At 42.0% G+C, this 18,374-nt stretch overlaps 1 protein-coding gene across 1 annotated transcript; it reads left to right on the top strand.

The window, feature by feature from the left end:
• Nucleotides 1-4,011: 4,011 nt before the first annotated feature.
• On the top strand, nt 4,012-13,846 carry LOC104538081 (HCLS1-binding protein 3-like; the record flags this gene model as incomplete). Its single annotated transcript, XM_010181148.1, has 3 exons — nt 4,012-4,183; nt 11,508-11,715; nt 13,636-13,846. Coding segments are annotated over exons 1-3 (518 nt in total), but the record flags the coding sequence as incomplete, so codon positions are not given.
• Nucleotides 13,847-18,374: the final 4,528 nt, after the last annotated feature.

Below are 18,374 nucleotides of genomic sequence, written 5' to 3'. Positions count from 1 at the left end.
GGGAAGGGAAGGAGCGCGGCGGGCGGCGCTGCAAGGGAAGCCCGGGGTTGGCACTGAGGGGAGGCTGAGGGAAGTGGTGGGGCTGAGGCGAGGCCGAAGGACTGCGGGTCTTGAGGAGACCCGGAGGGCGGTGGCGAGGCCGAGGTGTGCGGCGGTTGCTGCTGCGTGGATTTGCCCCCGGGGCAGTTGGGATATATGAGGGTTTTTGGCATTTCACAGCCGGGAGAGATCCCTGTTGTCTGTCCCGTCCTGTGTAACACCGGCTGTTTGGGCCTTTCCTCCTGTGGTAACTTAGGGTCGTTTCCCTTCCACATTGACACTGTTGGGGAGGCAAAGTGTGCTCCCACCCTCCGGAAACATCTTTTCCATATTTCGGGGCGGGTCAGGAGGAATTAAAATTCATCCTGGAGAGTACACTGGTGTCTTTGGGGGGTGGTGTCGCAAGTGCCTGCAGCTGACCCCCATTCCCCACTACCGTCTCCTGCGCCCTGTCCCTCCTGTCCACCAGGCTGCAGAGAGCCCATCTGGCCTGATGTTAGGCCGAGGATGCGCAAAATAAGTTTATTCAGTTTTCCTACCTTGAAACCATGCCCCAGGTGGGTGCAGCTGTGCTGTTTTCAGTTGTGTTGAGTTCTAAAATCTGTATTTTCCTAGTTGTGGCAAATGAACCTTCAAGAGAAATGCCTCAAGAAGAGAAAGCTTGTGGTCATCTTTATGTCTCTGTGTTTTTTTTACCCCCGTGAGATATTTGAGTCCACATGGAAACAGTTTCTTATCAGATATCACATGAGAAACAGACGTGTTGATTCAGCAAGGTCTTGCCTCACACATCTACCGCCTAGGACATAAGCAGCAGCTATTTCAATCACATTAACTTCAAAGCCATTATTTTAATCCTCAAATACTTGGCTGTATCAGGACCTGACTTCCTTTGGAGCAGTGGCCTGGAACTTTCAAACGTATCTGACTTAACTCACATACGTGCTTTGTAGAATTGACTTTTTATTAGGCTTAGCCTTGGAAATGGAAATCTGAACACCTGGATTTGTTTTACAGTCAGTAGACTTTACCACTTGCAAATTGTCCCACTGATACTGGAATGCTTTCAGTGATAATATTGGTTATATGTGTATGTGTGGGATTAAGGCTTTAGCAAATGAATATATTTTCTGGTGAGATAAGATAGCTGTATAGTTGTGACCTTTTTCACTCTTTATACATACTGATTCTGGTTTGGGAATAGGATTCCTAGTTGCTATAGCAATATAAATAAATAATAATCTTTATACTTGTAGTTAGACAATAAGGAGAAATAAAAACATTTGCTGGCTAATTTGTGTCTGATATTTTGCCTTCTTTTAATGAAAAAACCCAGTTGTACAAGTTTTTTCTCCTTTTAGTATGACCTAGGTTGTCAGAGTCTGGTCCCCTTTGGGGTCACCCATGTAAGGAGAATTGTTGGAGCTTTGTGCTGCTGATAGAGCTGACTTTATCAAGATGAAAAGTGCAGAGTCCGCTCTCCTGACTGCACAGACACTGAAGTAAAGCTTCTCTGGTCACAGCACTTGCATCCCTTACTTTGCTTTCTTGCTTAGCGCTGGTTGCTTTCCCTTCTGTCCCATCTTGGCCTTTCAGCACGGGAACAGATTGATTAAAATACAGATCCTCTACATTATATGCAAATCAAAAGACAGAAATAAAAAATTGTGGCTCTTCCGTGAACTGTCCCTTCTTCTGTCCCGTGCCAATCCTGCATGATCCGATTGTGCAAGCACAGTGTTACTGGTGTGAATGGTCTCGTGTTCAGGTGAAGTGATTCATGTTAGGAAGGTTAAGTTAACCATGTGCCCAGGTCTCCCTTGAACCATTTGTATCGTAGACAAAAGCGTAACTTAGAGAAACACAAGATAGATGTAGGTAAGGAGTAGACGCAATAAACCTGTGTGTCCTATTTAAACAACCAGCTTTCTCCTGTTGCTTTTTTTTAAAAAGCTACTAATGTAAAAATAATTGTGTTTAATGTGAAAAATGCAATGAAACTAGAATGTGTCTTGAGATCTGTAGATGCTGCTTCTGTTTGAGTAACAACAACAGCAACAACAAAGGCAACAGTATTGAATGAATTAAAACACTGGGGCTGCTTATTTTGAAACTAAGGCATTGCAAGAACTAGTGTGCACTTTGGATATTACGCTGTATATGTCTTAACCTCCCTGCTGATTTATGTTCATTTAGAATAATTTTTATACTTAAAAACCACACAATCCTGTTACTATGGAAGAGATAATAGTTGTAGGTTTCCTGTGAGAGATGATAATCAAAGTGATCAGAAGGCCTAAAGCAAACAAACAACAATGTAGTTATTCCCCCTACCTCTAATCGCTTTCCATTACAGTCATTTTAGCTGAGACTTTGAACAAATTTAAAAGAATACCCCTTGGTTGTAGATAAAACACTGATAAACTTCATGACATCTCTAGAACTCTTTGATGCAGCAGCACTCACAGTGAGGTGGTTGTGTCATCTCAGAACATCTGTGTGTGGCTGGTGTTTTAAGCTAAATAAGGCCATAAGGAAGGATGGTTTACTGGTTTGGGTTTTTTTTTTTTTCCTTTTATTTACATCAGAGGTGAAAGGCAGGTTAATTTTGTCATTGATGCTCTATGACTGTGTTAACAGAAGTCACTCCTGAGTACCTTCCAACAGACCTTTTTGCTGTCATAGCTGCTTTTGACTTTTTGACATAACTTTTGAGTGACTGCACATCTGGAGAGCATTTCCTCTGCTGCAGGTATATTCTAAAAACCCCAGATCCAGCTGATTTTACTGGCAGGTGGCCTTTGAGTCAGCATTTTGGCTGCCACTGAAGGAGGCAGCCTTCCAGATAGTGACCGTGAGTTACGGGCTGGACAGATCGCTGTGTGAAAGCCAGGCTTTACCTGCGTATTTATACATAAGCACTGTTGATTCTGTGTTTACAGCCTGGCAGTGTGTAACCGAGAACAACATTTTGTCTGTTAGTGTGAAGTCAAGTCCTTGGCTGGCAGAAAATGAGAACTGGAGCAAACAGAAGGGCATTTAGGTACCCAGTATAAAATCTTGGTGACGGTAGAGCTGTTGTTAAAACCCAAATGTTTTAAACGTGGCTTGCAGAGAGGATTGGGTGCAAAACTAGGCCTGTGCCTTTGTTGCTGTCTGATTTATAGAGAACTCTTGAGATACTCTCTTTAAAAAGCTTTTACTTCACTTTTGCATTGGAGATTCAGAGGTTGCCTTCTTGGGAAAACTCAAGTTTCAAAAGCTCTTGTCAAGTTTTGACATGATGAGAGGAGTCTTTTGAAACTTTGTTTGAAACTAGATCATTTAAACCTCTTTAAAGTGTATTTTAAATTGGTACGCCTCCTGTATCCTTAGGTGAAGGACACCTGTGTTAATGAATCTAAACTTCCTACAGAAAGAGGCAATTCCACAGCACACCTCTGCAATCCACAGGAAGTCCAGGGAAGGTGGGACTTTCCCCATACGGCTAAGGTTTTAGTAAAAAAAGGTAGAAAAATGTTTAATGAAAAGAATTATTTTGTTTTTGAGCAGTCCCTTCATCTTTCTTTAAAAAACATTAACTCACACACAGAAAGGACACACTCGGAGATGTGTTCAGAGAGTATACAGTGCTATGGATGATAAATCTTTCTGCTTCTGGCAGGGTATCTGGTGCCAGTGACAGCAGCAGTGAGTGTGCTGCGGCTTGGCACAGGGTAACTTTGGGGAAGTGATCTCTGATCAGTTTTGATTTCCAGTCTATCGAAACAGACTCTTATTTCGATAAACGTACCGTTCTCTTGTGCCCCAACAACAGCTGCTTGGTCTTACTCTGGGTGTGTGAGCACTATAATACAATCGTGGCATTCCTCTTGCAGAAATGAGTGACTTTCTTGAGCGTTGAACCAGATCCTCAGAGAGGGTCAGTTGAAAGTCTTTGTGCCAGTGCCTGAACTCTGCATGTCTTTTCTTCCCTAGGCAAATTCAGAATACACACACGGGGCTGGATTTGTCAGTGCCGGAATACCAGGAAATCCATGGGAAGATGATGTCTGGCCACGTAGAGTATCACATTGTCGTCGTTACCCGACTGGCTGCCTTCAAATCAGCAAAGCACAAGCCTGAAGATGTAGTTCAGTTTATGGTAAATGTTTAATTGATGCAGGTTTTTTTTCTTAATCAGTTTTGTTTATTTTGGTCCTGATGTAGCAGATACTTTGTCATCGCAGCCTCCCTGGATCAAGGTCTTTGGCAGGACAACGCAGTCTGTACCATTCTGACAATAGGAATATTATCATTATCAATATCATCAATATCCATTGACATTTTCATTCCAGGAGCTCAAAGGAACATTGAGTGTTGTTGCCTTTAAGGTATTTTGCATTATAGACCAACAGATAGAAACCAAATAAGCTTTTCCAAAGCCCCGCTACAAAATCAGTCTCTCTGATACATGTATCAGTACTGAGACTTGGACATAAACATGAAATAAATATACAATAGTTTACTTGAATGGAGAGAGAGTCTTGTGGGGCAGTTAGAGGAATTAACCTTGGAGTAGGTTGCCTTGACGTATTAGCCTTGATATGTTTCTTATAAGAGTTTGACAAGGAAGTGTCTGTATAAAATGTTATTGGTTTGGATTGTCTTTTTCATGATACCTGCAGAGTAAAGGTTTGAAAACACAGCACATGAGATTAATTTTGTCTGTTTTAAGTCATGTATAGCATGTGCACGTCCGGTTGAGCTGTTTCAGCTTGGACTGCCTATTGAGTCCATGGAAAAAGGTGCATTTAGGGTATATTTTGTTTGATCTGCTTTAGCTGTCTGCTGAACAACTCCCAAGTAGTGCATTTCTCTGTCCATTGGCTGTAAAGGGACTCTAAGGGGATGCAGCCTGTTGTGTGCTGTGAACGTCTGCTCTTTTCTGATGTTTTGAGGATAACTGTAATGGAGTGATGCAAGTGCATGGTTACCTGGTAACTCAGGTGTGGCCCTAGTGTATGTAACTCATACTCTGTTGCAGATAGCTGATAGATGGATATTTATATCTATTGCAGATAAAGTGACATTTGGCAATGAAGAAGTGCATGGTGAGGAGATCTCATATATTTATTGCACTCCTTGTGTATTGCACTCCTTCTGAAGATTGTGGGTCTCTCACAGGTCCTCTGCAATATTTGTCTGCCCCACACAAGCTCCCTGTATACCCCAAAGCATCTCAGATGCCATGAGATGCCTGTCTTTAGGCAGAGCAGTCTGCTCTCTGTGATCAGATGTCTGTATTTGCTGTGGATTTCTAAGCTCCCATCCCAGTCAGTGCAGTACTGTTGAGAAGAATGGAGCTGAGCATCTACGGTGTGGGGGAAACCACTTTGCTTAACATACATGGCTGGTAGGAAGAAGCTGATGTCCCAGTGCTGAGATGGTTAGAGAAGATGGGTAGGTGTGGTAGGATTTTCATTGGCTCTGTATATGTTAATCCAGTTTGGGCTACCTCAGGAGCCAGTGTCTTCAGACCATTTGTCTGTCTTCCTCCTTCCCCTCTTTCTCTCCATCAAATAGTAGCTAAATTGATTTTCCTGGTCGAGCTGTTCTTCTGCTCATGGTTGAAGTGGCTGCCCTCCACACTCTCATGCCCTAGGTGGCAGCAGCGAAACTGGCTTTCTGCTCGCTGGGCTGTGAGCAACTGCAGACAGGGATGTGATTGAGCAGCATTTATTACTCAAATAGCATCTGTGTATCCCCTGAGCAGGACAGAAGCCTCCTTTAAGCTGGCTGTGATCTCTGGGCTGCGATTTAGACCACACTGGATGGAGATCTGTTAAGGACCTATGATCAAAACCAGACGAACATCAAAAAGAGATTTCAGATCTGACCTGAGGTGTTACTAGGCTTTACTGCTGGTCTAAACAATCCAGAGTTCCCTGTTCCCCAGCCTTAATTGAACTACACAAAGTCAGTATCATAGCATTTCTAACTGAAATGCTTGTGAAGCATTCACAGAAGAAATTAACTTCTGTGATGACTTTCAGATCTAAATTCTTAGAAACTGGAGGGAATTTTTAATTAAAAAAAACATTTGTAAAATAGGGTGAATGGGCTGTAGAGCCACTTAACCTTGAGGTTATACTTGGTAATTGAAGGAAAACTCTGCTGCCTTTATTTCAAAGGTCAGGATACTCTTGTCCTATTGAAAGAGTGAGATTGGTTTTGTCTTTGGTACTGCATCAGAGGTACTGCTGCAAAGGTGACATTCAGTTATTGGCATTTTCTGTGAGAAGAAGAAAAGGCTTTGTTTATCTCAAATGCATTTCTTCTAGCCACACCTTACCTGTTTCAGCAGTTAACTTCTCAGCCTTATTAAAAATCCACTCAGCCTATAGTGCCTTCCCTTCATATCTGTGCCCAGTTTAATTGCTTATTTTTTACAAGTTACTTTTGTTAGTGAAATTCATTCTTTTTCAAACCTGAACAAATAACTACTGGTGTTTGACAGGCACAGCACATTTTTGGGAGAAATTTACTATAGAACTGTCTTCCTTTCATAAAATGAGGGAGTGTAAGTATGTGGGTGCATATTCATCTATGTTTTCATCATTGCCTGTTTGCATATGTTGTCCTTCCTTCTGTGCGTTGGAGTTGCTATTTCCTGACCGTGCAGGTGTGTTGAGATGATGAATTCCTTCACATTATAACCTCTGTGATGTGAAAGGGGGAAAAAAAATCCCTGCTCCGTGTAGCAATAGGTTCAGGAACCGTTAAGAATTCATGTTGATTAAAAAGAAAAATGAGAGTGCTTGCTCTTCTGCTGGGCAAAACAGGTGGAGAGAGCAGCATGTGGTCATGTAATTAAAATCTATCCTAATGCATACCCACGAGGTCACCAAGCAACAGTAATTCTGGTGTGGCTTGAATTGGGAGGCTACAAGTGAAAGCTTTTGATTCCTGAATCCAAAGCTGGTGGTTGTGTAAAGGACAAGGCTGCTGTACCTCCGTTTTGTGCCAGTGTTAAGAAGAAAAAAGAAAGTCAGAAAAAAGTCACAGCAGCCATAAGTATTTCATGTAATATTACAAAATCACAAGTGCTCTTCTCTAGTGTGCATTAGCTGGCCAAAGGGCTTGAGTTAGCTCTGTCTGAGGCCTCCATTTCCTTGAAATCCTTGCAGTAAATTTGAAGCATATGAAGGCAAGTTTGAGGTCAGAAATGGGGCATTAAAAGGAGCCTAGGGAAAGGAGGCATTAAATCCCATTAATACTGAGTGGGATCAAATTCTGCTGCACACCTCTGAGTCCCAGGCTCATATCCTACAGGCATTTTGGTGTGCGTACTTTCATGCGTGAGATTCTCCTGAAGGAGGGGGCACGGCACATGCATGAGATTTGAAGGATTAGCAGCAAACTTCAGGCTTTCACTTTGAACTTCCTGGTGGTTTTCTTAACCTTCTAGCTATATTTGATCATATTCAACTTACTTATTTGTTCCTTGTGCAAAAAATATTCAAACCCATCCCTGTCTCTCTTTCAGTTCTATGTTGCATGTTAATTGTTACAGGCAAATATAGGGTCTTGACCCAGCAAATATGCACATGCTTTGCTGTATTTACATGATTAACTCTTTTGAAGTGAAGTAGATGGAGCCTTTGATATTGTGACTTGACAGAGCTCCTTGAAGTGCATGCACTCGGGCTAACTTACAGGTGGTGGGGCTTTAGCTCAGCAGCATTCACAGAGTTCAGTCAGAGGCAGGGAGGGGGAGAGGATAACTGCAGGATCAAGATCTAGAGGAATTACAGTCAGCAAAAAAAAAAATTTACTATTAATCAAATGGGACTTTGTTTACTTAATAGGATTAATAACATGGTTTTTAGAGCAGCATTTTTTTTTATCCTGACATTTTGGGCCATGGGATCCATCAACACTTCTCAAAGGTTTGTGAGTGGTAACCAGGAAAAACACAATTTAATTTTGTCACATGCTGATAAGCCTTTCTCCTGGAAAATTATCAGAGGACATCAAATTGAAATGGTCCAAAATTGTCATAGCAGAGCAGTGCTTCCAGACTGGAAAGCTGTGAGAGTGCTGTGTTATGTGTGGGACTTGACCTCACTCTATGAGACCTGGCTGGCACTGTGTAAGGCCTCTGTGCTGGTGCATCCAGCTCTGGGGTGCCCAGCACAGGAAAGACATGGAGCTGTTGGAGTGGGTCCAGAGGAGGACCACAAACATGGTCAGAGGGCTGGAGCACCTCTTCTGTGAGGAAAGGCTGAGAGAGGTAGAGTTGTTCAGCCTGGAGAAGAGAAGGCTCTAGATTGACCTTATTGGGGTCTTTCAATGTATAAAGGGGGCTGATGAGAAAGATGGAGAGAGATTTTTTTTACCAGGACCTGTAGGTTCAGGACAAGGGTTTTAAACTGAAAGAGAGGGTAAATTTAGATGAGACATAAGGAAGATATTTTTTTTTATTCTGAGGGTGGTGAGACACTGGCACAGGTTGCCCAGGGAAGCTGTGGATGCCCCCTCCCTGGAAGTGTTCAAGGCCAGGTTGGACAGGGCTTGGGCAGCCTGGTCTGGTGGGAGGTGTCCCTGCCCATGGCAGGGGTTGGACTGGATGAGCTTTAAGGTCCCTTCCAACCCAAACCGTTCTGTGACTCTAAATGTCTGAGGTTGTTGGATTCAGCCAATAAGCTGCATTGCCAGCACTAAAACCAAGGCAATGATGGCAGTGGTGTTGACTGAAGATGAAGAGAAGTCAGCAGCAGCCAGGGTTTGGGGCAGAGGAGCAGCAGGCGAGGAGCAAGGCAGGGCCTTGCTGAGGCTAGTCTTAGGTAAGTGAGGCATGGTTTGGGCTGGCTATTGAACGCTTTGCCTGTGTGGAAGGTTATCCCAGCAGAGGGCATCCCCACACCGTGGGATATTGGCTCGCATGGCGAGGTGCAGGCCTGTGGGTAGTACATCGGTATGCTTTGGATACAGCATTATCACACTCTTTATGCTGTGTTGCGTGTTTTCGGTGGTGGTGTTGTTCAAAGCCCACATGGATTCACAAAGGCTTAATTAGCAGTAGGATGCGAGGGTGTGCATTTACTTTATGATCAGTGGTGTAATTAGACATAAATTGAGATTTATGAATCATTTACAGAGTTTGATAGAAGAGGAATTAAAATTAAGTGGGGAAAGAATAAGTTTGCATATCTCAGTTCAGTGTTTCTGAGTATTTTAAAGCTCTTTTGACATAGTCTTGTTAATTGACTGCTGTCTCGTAATGCTTTCAGACATTAATTTGTTATTTATGATTGAAATTATGTAGATGTTAAACATTTTTCTCAAATCTAACTTGATTTTTTTTTCTATGTGGAGGGTAATATTGTTTATTCTTTTGAAAAAGTACCAGTGAGTTCCTCACTGCCCTCACATTTGTGCTTACACAGTGGCTTTGGGAGGGGCTCTGTCATGATACCCTGTACAAAGTGCTGCTGGGACCTAGCAAACTAGAATTGTATAGGAATTCAGAAATTTCAGAATTGCTTTCCTCTCTCTCTTTTTGGGGGTATCTTTCAAAGCGAGAATTGTCTTATTCTGGGAACATCTCTTTATTGCCATCATTTTAGGGCTTGGCTGCTGAATTGCATGTCAGATCCCGCATCCAGAGAACAGTGTTGCTCACACTTACCTGTGCTGCTTACAGGAGAGAAGTCTGAAATTCTTGTTTTTCATTCAGGTTTGGTTTTGTGCTTCAGCTCTTTCTTATAGAGCTGTTGACCTTTTGTGATGGGACACTGAACCCACAGTGAACATTGTACAACTGAAATGCAAATACTTTTCAAATCGGCTAGCTTGGTTGATAATTATTGTAAAAGGCAGGGAGGCATGAAAACTAAGGTGGTTATGGCTCTTTACATCTACATCTTATTTATAAAACTGGTCGAGGTGTGTCTATAAATTCTCTCTGGCCTTGAGTACAGCTAGCACAGTTTGGCTGCATGGTATGAAGCCTTCTTACCATCTGCAGTGGGCATCAGTACCTGAACTGACTGCTGCATGGTCTCTGCACCAGACTAAATGTTGGGCTGAAAAACTATCTGGGAGGGTGCTATATGTCCAGAGTGAACGCTGTGCTGGACATCATCAGGTTTCACTAGATACTGTAAGGTTCCCAATAGACACTCTCAGGTTCCAGTACCTGGCAATATGCCTTGATACTGTTTATTTTGCTAGTATAGATGCAGTTTATGGATTCTGTCTTAATCTATAACATGTTTCCCTTCTGCTTCTGTGTTTTCTCATGGGTTGACTTTCTTTTATCACTGTGCTGGCACCTTCTTCCATCCCAAGATGTGGTGCTTGAGTCTTTCCATCTATTATACTGCATTATTAATTAGGATTCACTCCACTAGAGTTCACCAGCATGTTGCAGGAGGATAAGAGCTGGACCCCAGTAGAGGATCTGTGCCATATGCACTCCACAAGTACTGATTCTTTTGATTTTTTAAAAAAATCTGTCTCTGTATTTACTCAAACACATTCATAGATTATGAGGCCGTGGAGGACCATGATGAATATGTTTTCTGTATAATACCACAGTCACAGAGCATGACAGTCGCTCCATTGCACCCATAATGTCACGTAGAGACAGTGCTTTGTTTGTGTGTGGGTTTTGTGTGTTGATTTTTTAAGGTACTGAATTCAAAACTTAATGTGGCACAGAAGCTGTCCCATTTCTAATCAGGGTTCCCATGGTTACTGCTTTTCTGGTATTATCTTGGGCCTCATTTCTCCTCAGGCTTCCTGTCTTTGTCCACAGAAGGAATTATTCCATTCACCGTTGGCATCTTCTACAGTACAAAAACCTGTAGGCCATGGCCAAGTTGTTAGTTTTTATTTTCTTATGGATAAACTGAATAGTCAGGGGTTGGCTGAGGTCTTTGCCCTTCAGTTTTTTTATTAGGTGTTCTTCAGGGCAGTAAAGATGCCAAGTTTTTAGGTGTTAAAAGCAAAAAGGGCTGAAAAATGGGTCTTCTGGCTCAACAGTGAAAAGATTCAGGCTGCTTTTTCCATCAGATACCTACCTAGCTGGTGGGTATCTGTTCCCTCCTGTCTCTCAGGGCTGGTCATCGTATAGCTCATTTTTAGTGGACAAGGATTTTTGCTGTCAGAGAGAAGTAACTGGAGCAGTGACGTTCAAAGCATTTCATTAGTTGGTGAGTCAGACAAATGGACACTGGGCAATGAACTTCAATTCCATCAGGGAGCAGATTTTAATAACAGAATTAGAAGACCAGCAGCAATGCTTGGGGATTCACTGTGCAGATAACAAGCTTTTACTAGGCTATGTGTAAAGCTCCTTGGTAATACATGGTTTTCTGCTTCAGTTTCCAGGGTTAATGTTTCACAGCACTTAAACTGCTGCTTTGCTGCTCATGTCTCTCCTGTAAAGAAACTTACCCAGGCACCATGTTTCATTGCAGGTTTCCAAGAAGTACAGCGAGATAGAGGAGCTCTACCAGAGACTGGTGGCAAGATATCCACAGGCTGCTCTTCCGCTCTTGCCTAGAAAAGTTCTCTTTGTGGGGGAATCTGACATCTGTGAACGAAGAGCTATGTTCAATGATATCATGAAATTCATCTCAAAAGATGAGGATCTAGCAACGAGTCCTGAGTTACTGGAATTTTTAGGTAACTAAAAGATGTGAGTGTCCCCTCCCCATGAATGTACTTGATAAAAGCATTATTAAAGTCCTGATCCGGGTATTCAGAAACTACAGAATGACAAAATAAAGGCTGTCCCTGAAAATACCCTCTCGTGCATCTGCAGTGCTGCATAGGGATGTTTGCTAGTGTTTTCTCCTCTTCTCAGTGGACACATACCTGATTCAGAAGCATCAGTACTACAATTCTTGCTTTGAGGGTATCTGTCCTACCGTCTGTGATTTCCCTTAGGCACATACCTAAGCTGTGATTCAGACCACATAAGTTTAGAAGGCTAAATAATCATATCTTGTTAGCGGAGAGATGGACCTTAAAGGGGCAGTGCAGGGTCTCCCGTAGTGATCAATTGTTCCACGTTTTGTCTGTTTTTCATTCCTAGTAAAATTGTTAGATCTTGCTGAAGAGAGTCCTAAAGCAAATTATTGATCCTGAGAAAGATGTGAATGAAAGATTCTGTATTAGTTAAGCTCATTCTCTGGCCTCTTTTTTTTTTTAAAAAAAATTTTCCGTGGCCTTATGTCCAGCTCTTGTTGCCTCTTCCAGTGATTATATAATTTCTTTCTTATGTTCTTTGGGCATAGCAGGGAGTCATCGAATAAACGGAACAGATGGACTCTGCTCTTTAATTCAGCTGAGAGCTGCTGAGCAGGGAAAACTCCAGCCTAGTACTGTGAAGGATTCTCAATGTAGCATTAGTATTAAAGAAGTGGAGTTGCAAGGTGCTAGCAAGTCACCATGTGTGAACAGCTGATTTTGTGAAAGTGTGAAGTGTGGCCAGATCAGATGTTCTGTGAGACTGGAAGCTTCCTAAAGTCAAACAGCGCAAAATTGCATAATGTTTGGCAAAATCCTTTTGCTAATAAGGTTTTGGAGTGTTTTCTTTTTCTTTTTTCCCTGGCAGTGTTCTCTTGATGTAGACCCGTTGCACAGAGAATTCAGAATTCATGTCGATTAACCTTCGCCTGCTGATTTTCCTAACCATGGCCCACATGTCTACATGTGAATTTGTCTGGACTGTCTTTATACTGTGGACAGATTGGGTGCAAGTAATGTAACCTGTTGATTGAAGTCTGCCTTAGAATAATGTCTGAGCCTACCAAACCAGGTGGAATTCAGTACATAGACTGCAGATCTTCAAGCTGGTTGTGTATGCTTTCCTTATAGATCTTGGAGACATAGTTGATATATTCAGGGGTCTTTAGGGAGAAGAAACATGGTAAGACACAGATGACTGTGGGCACAAGATAAGCAGCATCCTATAATCCGACCCTGACCAGCACTCAGTTGGATGGATCTTGCATACTGAAGGGAGTTAGAACTTCAGGCTTCATTTTTGAGTGTAAATCGAAGAGTTGCTGTCAAAACTTTTTCATGCTGTCCAATGCTCTACTTTTAGCCCAGATGAATTAAATTAGTAACAAAACATGGACTTTATCTGGACTAGCTATGCAAAAGTTCGCTACCTACATCTAAGCAGAGTATTTACAGTCTCTCTGTAGCCAGTGGAGAGAAATAGGCATTTCAGAGGGACACTCCTCCTCAGACAACTTTATTTGGATGGGATGAATCACCACGTGGAAATTCTGTTGTTTCTATTGACTACTGAAGGAACATAAATAAGCAGATTAGACATGCGCTGCTATGTCTCAGATGAAGTTCATTTCCTCTGTCTTTCTCTACTTAACTACTTTAAATCAGTAAACAAATCAGACACATGATGACACATCAGTGGACAGGAAGGGACAGTCAACAATGTTGAAAGAGTTTCACAAAAGCTGATCATGTCTTTTATTCCCCAAACAAAGCCATCAGGAACAGGTGCAAGGTATTAAATAAGACATAGTTGTTATTCTGTGTACTCAGTTCTCCACCTGTTGTATTTTGCAGGAACAAAATCTCCTACTGCCATTGACTTCAAGGGTAAAAACATTCCTGATGACAAGGAGAAAGAAGAGGAAGAAAATGAGGCATTGGATTTTTTCAAAGAGGAAAAGACACCTGACTTAATCTCACAGCTTTCATCGATGGAAAATGCCAAAACAGGAGAGGAAGAGGAGGAAGAAGAGGAAGAAGATTTAGATCCTCTTGGTATAATCAGGTACGGCTGGTAATGCCATTGTTATTTAGTTTTTAGCCTAGTTTTCTAAACAAATAAGGCTGTTCTATGTCACTGTCCCCTCTTCTCAACATTTTATAACATTGACAACTTCCAGTTTTATTTCACAGAGGAGGAGAGGCCTCTGCAGTTCATGAAGGAGGTGCCTCGGTAGAGGGAAGAGATGTTGTAGTGCCTCTTTGGTGGATTCCTCAGGAAATCCATGTGACAGAGGAACGCTGTGAATGCCTTGATAGCAGTCTCAGCTGCAGTAGGCACTTAACCACAAAACGTAATGCCACCAGGGCCCATTGGATGTGTCGCTTTAGAGTACACTGGTGTTTACGGTGTCTGGAGCTGCTTCTGAGCTCACTTTTGTCTACAAGGAGGTAAAGTTATAGCAGCGTAAAGACCAAAGGAGCCAACATTTCAATCATGGTGTTGACAGATGCACTTTTGTTTCATTCCCTTACCTGACGGTGTCACGTGCTAAATGCTGCTAAGGCATAAGCAATAACAGCTTGAGAAACAGTAATTGAATCAAGATTGCTGAAGTTAGTATCTGGGTTTGCTTACCAGTAATTTTAGACAGTTATTTTCTTTAAGATAGAATTTCTCACTTAATTCCCAAAACCATTTCTAACTACTGAAGCCTGGAAGCAAATTTAGTTTCTCAGTGGCTGGGATCATGAGTAGTGACTACTTTTTTTAGGGTGTCTCAGGCTTTAGATGCCCAAGTAGAAAAGGCTTAGCTGTTCTTGGTCTTCAGTAAGCACCGACTGACTCAACTGAGTTGTTTCAGCCACCCACAGTCACCAGCCACTACTGAATGCTCCTTTTCTTGAACCCAGACAGTGCTTTCAAAATGCTTCTTCATAGCAAAAGGCAGTAACTAATAGTAACAAGCCAGAGCCCTCTCTCAGTGTTTCCCAATTACCTTGAATCATTTCCAAGGGGATCATTCACTCCAGACTCCAAGCCGGAGTCTCCCACACTAAGTTGGGTCAAGTACAATGATTAATACTGGAAGCACCATTTGGACTTTGCTCTTGCTATTATAATCATATGTAATTGTTGGTGTCCAGATACCATCTTTTTTATTTGAAGTATTTAATCCTTTATAATCATCAAAAAAATTTAAATACTCTTTTGACAGAGTGTGTGCTTAATTACTCAGCATCAAAGTTACTCTTCTGTTGAAGAAGACTTTTAAAAAGTTAAATAACTGTTTACACTGAGAAGTTAGATAAAGCAGTACTTCCCACAAAATGGTCCCTAGTTGGTAAGTTTACAAAAGCAGCTGTCCTTTTTTGGGTAGGAAAATGATCTATTGGGTTAGCAAATGCAATGTTGTGTTTTCTGACTTAAAACAAGTATAAGCTGTAAAGAACTTGCTGTGCCAAAACAAGCAAGAAGTTTGCTTTTCTGCTCTGCAGTTTGACATAGCATTTGAAAGTCTTGATTATTTTGGTCTTTTAATGTACTGAAGGATGACAAGATCTGGTATTTAATCTTCATTTAGTTTATTGCTTCCATTCCTTCTGAGAACAGAATTCTAACTGAATCAGAATAACTTCATTTATATAAGAAGTATGATCTTTACTGGTACAGAGCTGCAGCATGAAATGTTATGTAGTCAGATGTTTTTCACTCTAAACCAGCAATTTGGCTATCTTTAAAAAAATACCTCCATATGAACTTCTTATTAATATTTTTGTAAATCTCACATGTACAGTGTCAAGGCAGAAACATGGAAGTGGAAATGAGAATCCTGAATCTGGTTTTACCTTGCCTCTGTTCTCCTGTAACTCACCCTACTTCCATGGAAGATATTTTCAATTCACATCAATGGAGATCAGATCGGACATAAGCATCGTATCCCAGCTTTATCCCAGCTAGAAACAGGTGTGTAGGTAAGAGGCCAAAGGCAGGAGCTTAGCTGTGAGTGGATGGACATTTCTTGGGTGATCATTTTAGGGTGTCTTCTATGCCCATTAAAATGTTAGGTGCTTACATGCTTTAAAGAGGGATCTGGCAGGCCTCACAGCTTTAGTGCTTCAGATGTTCTTGAAGTTACTTTGGGATGGGAATGAATAGAAACGGAGGTGGTGCAGGCTGGATAAATATGTTTAGTAGTAAACTTCCCCCCAATGCCTAGTAAATTCAGGTTAAAAAAAAAAAGTAATAATCCACAGTCCTTTCCCTTGTGAAAAACCTTTGAAAAGATGTAAAGTCAGCACTGAAACAGACCAGTCCATTCCAGGCAGTATCGGTGGCCAAGGTCCTTTGAGCAGCAGAGCTCTGACCTAAATTAAATCATGTGTTTGGCTCTTTACAGCTCTTTTTTCTTTCTGGATGAGAATGAAACTGCTCCAGTAGCGCAAGCCTCCATATGTTGTCAGCACACTTCATTTGGTAACAACTTCTCCTCCTGGGCCAGAAGGCTGTGACTTGGATTTGGCCCAGCACTGCTGCTGTGCTGCGGAACCACCAGATAAATATACTGGCCCTAGGGGTTAAATGCTAAACTAGGGTCTTCTTTTCTGGTTTGTATTGCTGGTGATCATCCAGGTGGAAGATCTTGATGGCTCCTTTTGCCTGGAGGAGACGTCCCAGTTGTGCTGATCTCTTCCTCACATTCAAGGCTGTGTCTGAGTTGCTCTTTCATGTCTGGTGGGCAACTCCCTTGCCGGTTCTGCTCTTCAGCTTTTGCTGGTGTAAATGATGGTCTACAAACTTGGTGTTTCTCTGCTGTGTGATTCTCATGCCCAAAAACTTGCTTTCTGTGTTAGCAGGGAGATCTTGGGCCTTGGGTCATGTCTGGGATTCTTAACAACAGAAAGACCGTTTTTCTTGCCCAAATCAAGGAGATTTCAAAAGCCATAATACATATTTCTGATTAAGTTTTCAGCTTTTAGCACCCCTCCTCCTTTATCTTTTTTTCCCCGAGGCCAGGTTCTTCCTTGAAGAAAAGGTGCTCAAGATTAGGTTACATTTCTGGGGTACAGTGTTGAAATTAATTTGTTGTCAAGGGATGTGGTTTCTCCTCTTCACCTCCTGCCGTTCTTGAGAGTTTGGAGTACTGTTATTCCAGCGGATTGGCACCAGTTACTCTGCAAGTTTTCCTGGACATTTGTAGAAATCTTTTCAGGTTTGGACAGAATATACAGGTCCTGTAAGAACAAGCACTCTTAATATGGAGTAAGATAGTAAGAATGAAGTGTACTCACTTTTGTAGGAGAGTCACATTTCTAGCTCCATTTCTCTTGGCAGTGTAAGTGTATAGTGACTGGTAAGTCACAAGGCTTTCATAGCCAAACTTTTTTTTCAAAGTTAGCATCTCTTTTTTTAAATTTTTTCTTTCTTTCTGGTAAGCTACTATCATTACAATATCCCTTTGTTAAAATGTTTTAATTCCTTTATAAGTGAGCAATCAGGTATGTATTTTACTCCACACTGTAGGGACAATATTAGGTATATGACTTATCTTTGTCTCTGTTGTTCTCCTTAAAGTGAGCGCAATATCGCTTTTTATTACTCTTCTCTAAATCCATCTATCTCAACGTTTGCAGATACACATTTTTAAGTGTTTAGTAGGCTACCATGGTGCTTTCACAATATTTTCTAGAAGATTTTTAGAGGTGAGGTATCTTTTAACACTGCCAAAGCCAAGAGCTTTAGCATCTCTTTCCTCTCACTTTGTAGTTAAAACAACTGAATTTAGTACTTGTATTCAGTTTACTCCAATAAACCTGAGACAGCAGCTGATTAAAATGACTGAGAACCAGCTCCTCTGAACAAAGCAGCAACAATTTTGCAAAAGGAGCGTGACTGTTTCATGGGTTAAAGCATGCAGCAGCCCTTTCAGTGCATTTCTCCAGCTGGAATAACTGCCGAGGTAATATTTGTTGACCAGCTTGGGAGAACCCACCTTTTCCTGAGCTTTCCTTTCCTGTCTTCATCAGCTCTCTGCAGCCCTTGCAGGAGCCTCTCCACAAGTGGTTCCCTCCCTTCCGTCCTTTTTGGTTTGCCTCCCTAAATCTTTCAGTGACACCGTATCTTCCCTCAGCCCTAGGTTTTTCCTGGCAAACCACACAAAGGCCAGAGTTGGGTATTCCCCAGGCAAGAGCTCTTCTGTCTCCTTGTGGATCCTGCAGAGTTTCTGTCTCCACTCTCTACCTTTGCTATTGTTTCAGAGGATTTCCCGTAGTGGCTTCTTCTCATCCAAATTTGTCCCTTTCCAAAGGAGTAAAGACACGTGGGTAGGTGGAAGCTTTCCATCTGTTGTGTTTAAATGCAGATGCAGCTAAGTCCTGACAATAGTTAGGAAGGGATGGGGCTGGTGAGGGCTGACCTTCTCAGGGCCTGCTGCCAAAAGTTTTTTAAAGCCTTGTAGCTGGTTGTTGCTGGGGTCAAGCTTACCCACCCCTAGTGCCAGAGGTCTGCTGTTGCTCAGTTTAGTTGGTAAGGAGATTATTAAAGGACTTGGGGCATTTTCTGGCTGCAGATGAAATGGGCAATGGCTTTGAGC

The sequence above is a fragment of the Mesitornis unicolor genome, unplaced genomic scaffold, assembly GCF_000695765.1.
Source record: "Mesitornis unicolor isolate BGI_N332 unplaced genomic scaffold, ASM69576v1 scaffold40943, whole genome shotgun sequence".
NCBI lineage: Eukaryota > Metazoa > Chordata > Aves > Mesitornithiformes > Mesitornithidae > Mesitornis > Mesitornis unicolor.
Note: the sequence above shows the minus strand (reverse complement) of the source record. Positions and strands in the feature narration are given on the sequence as shown.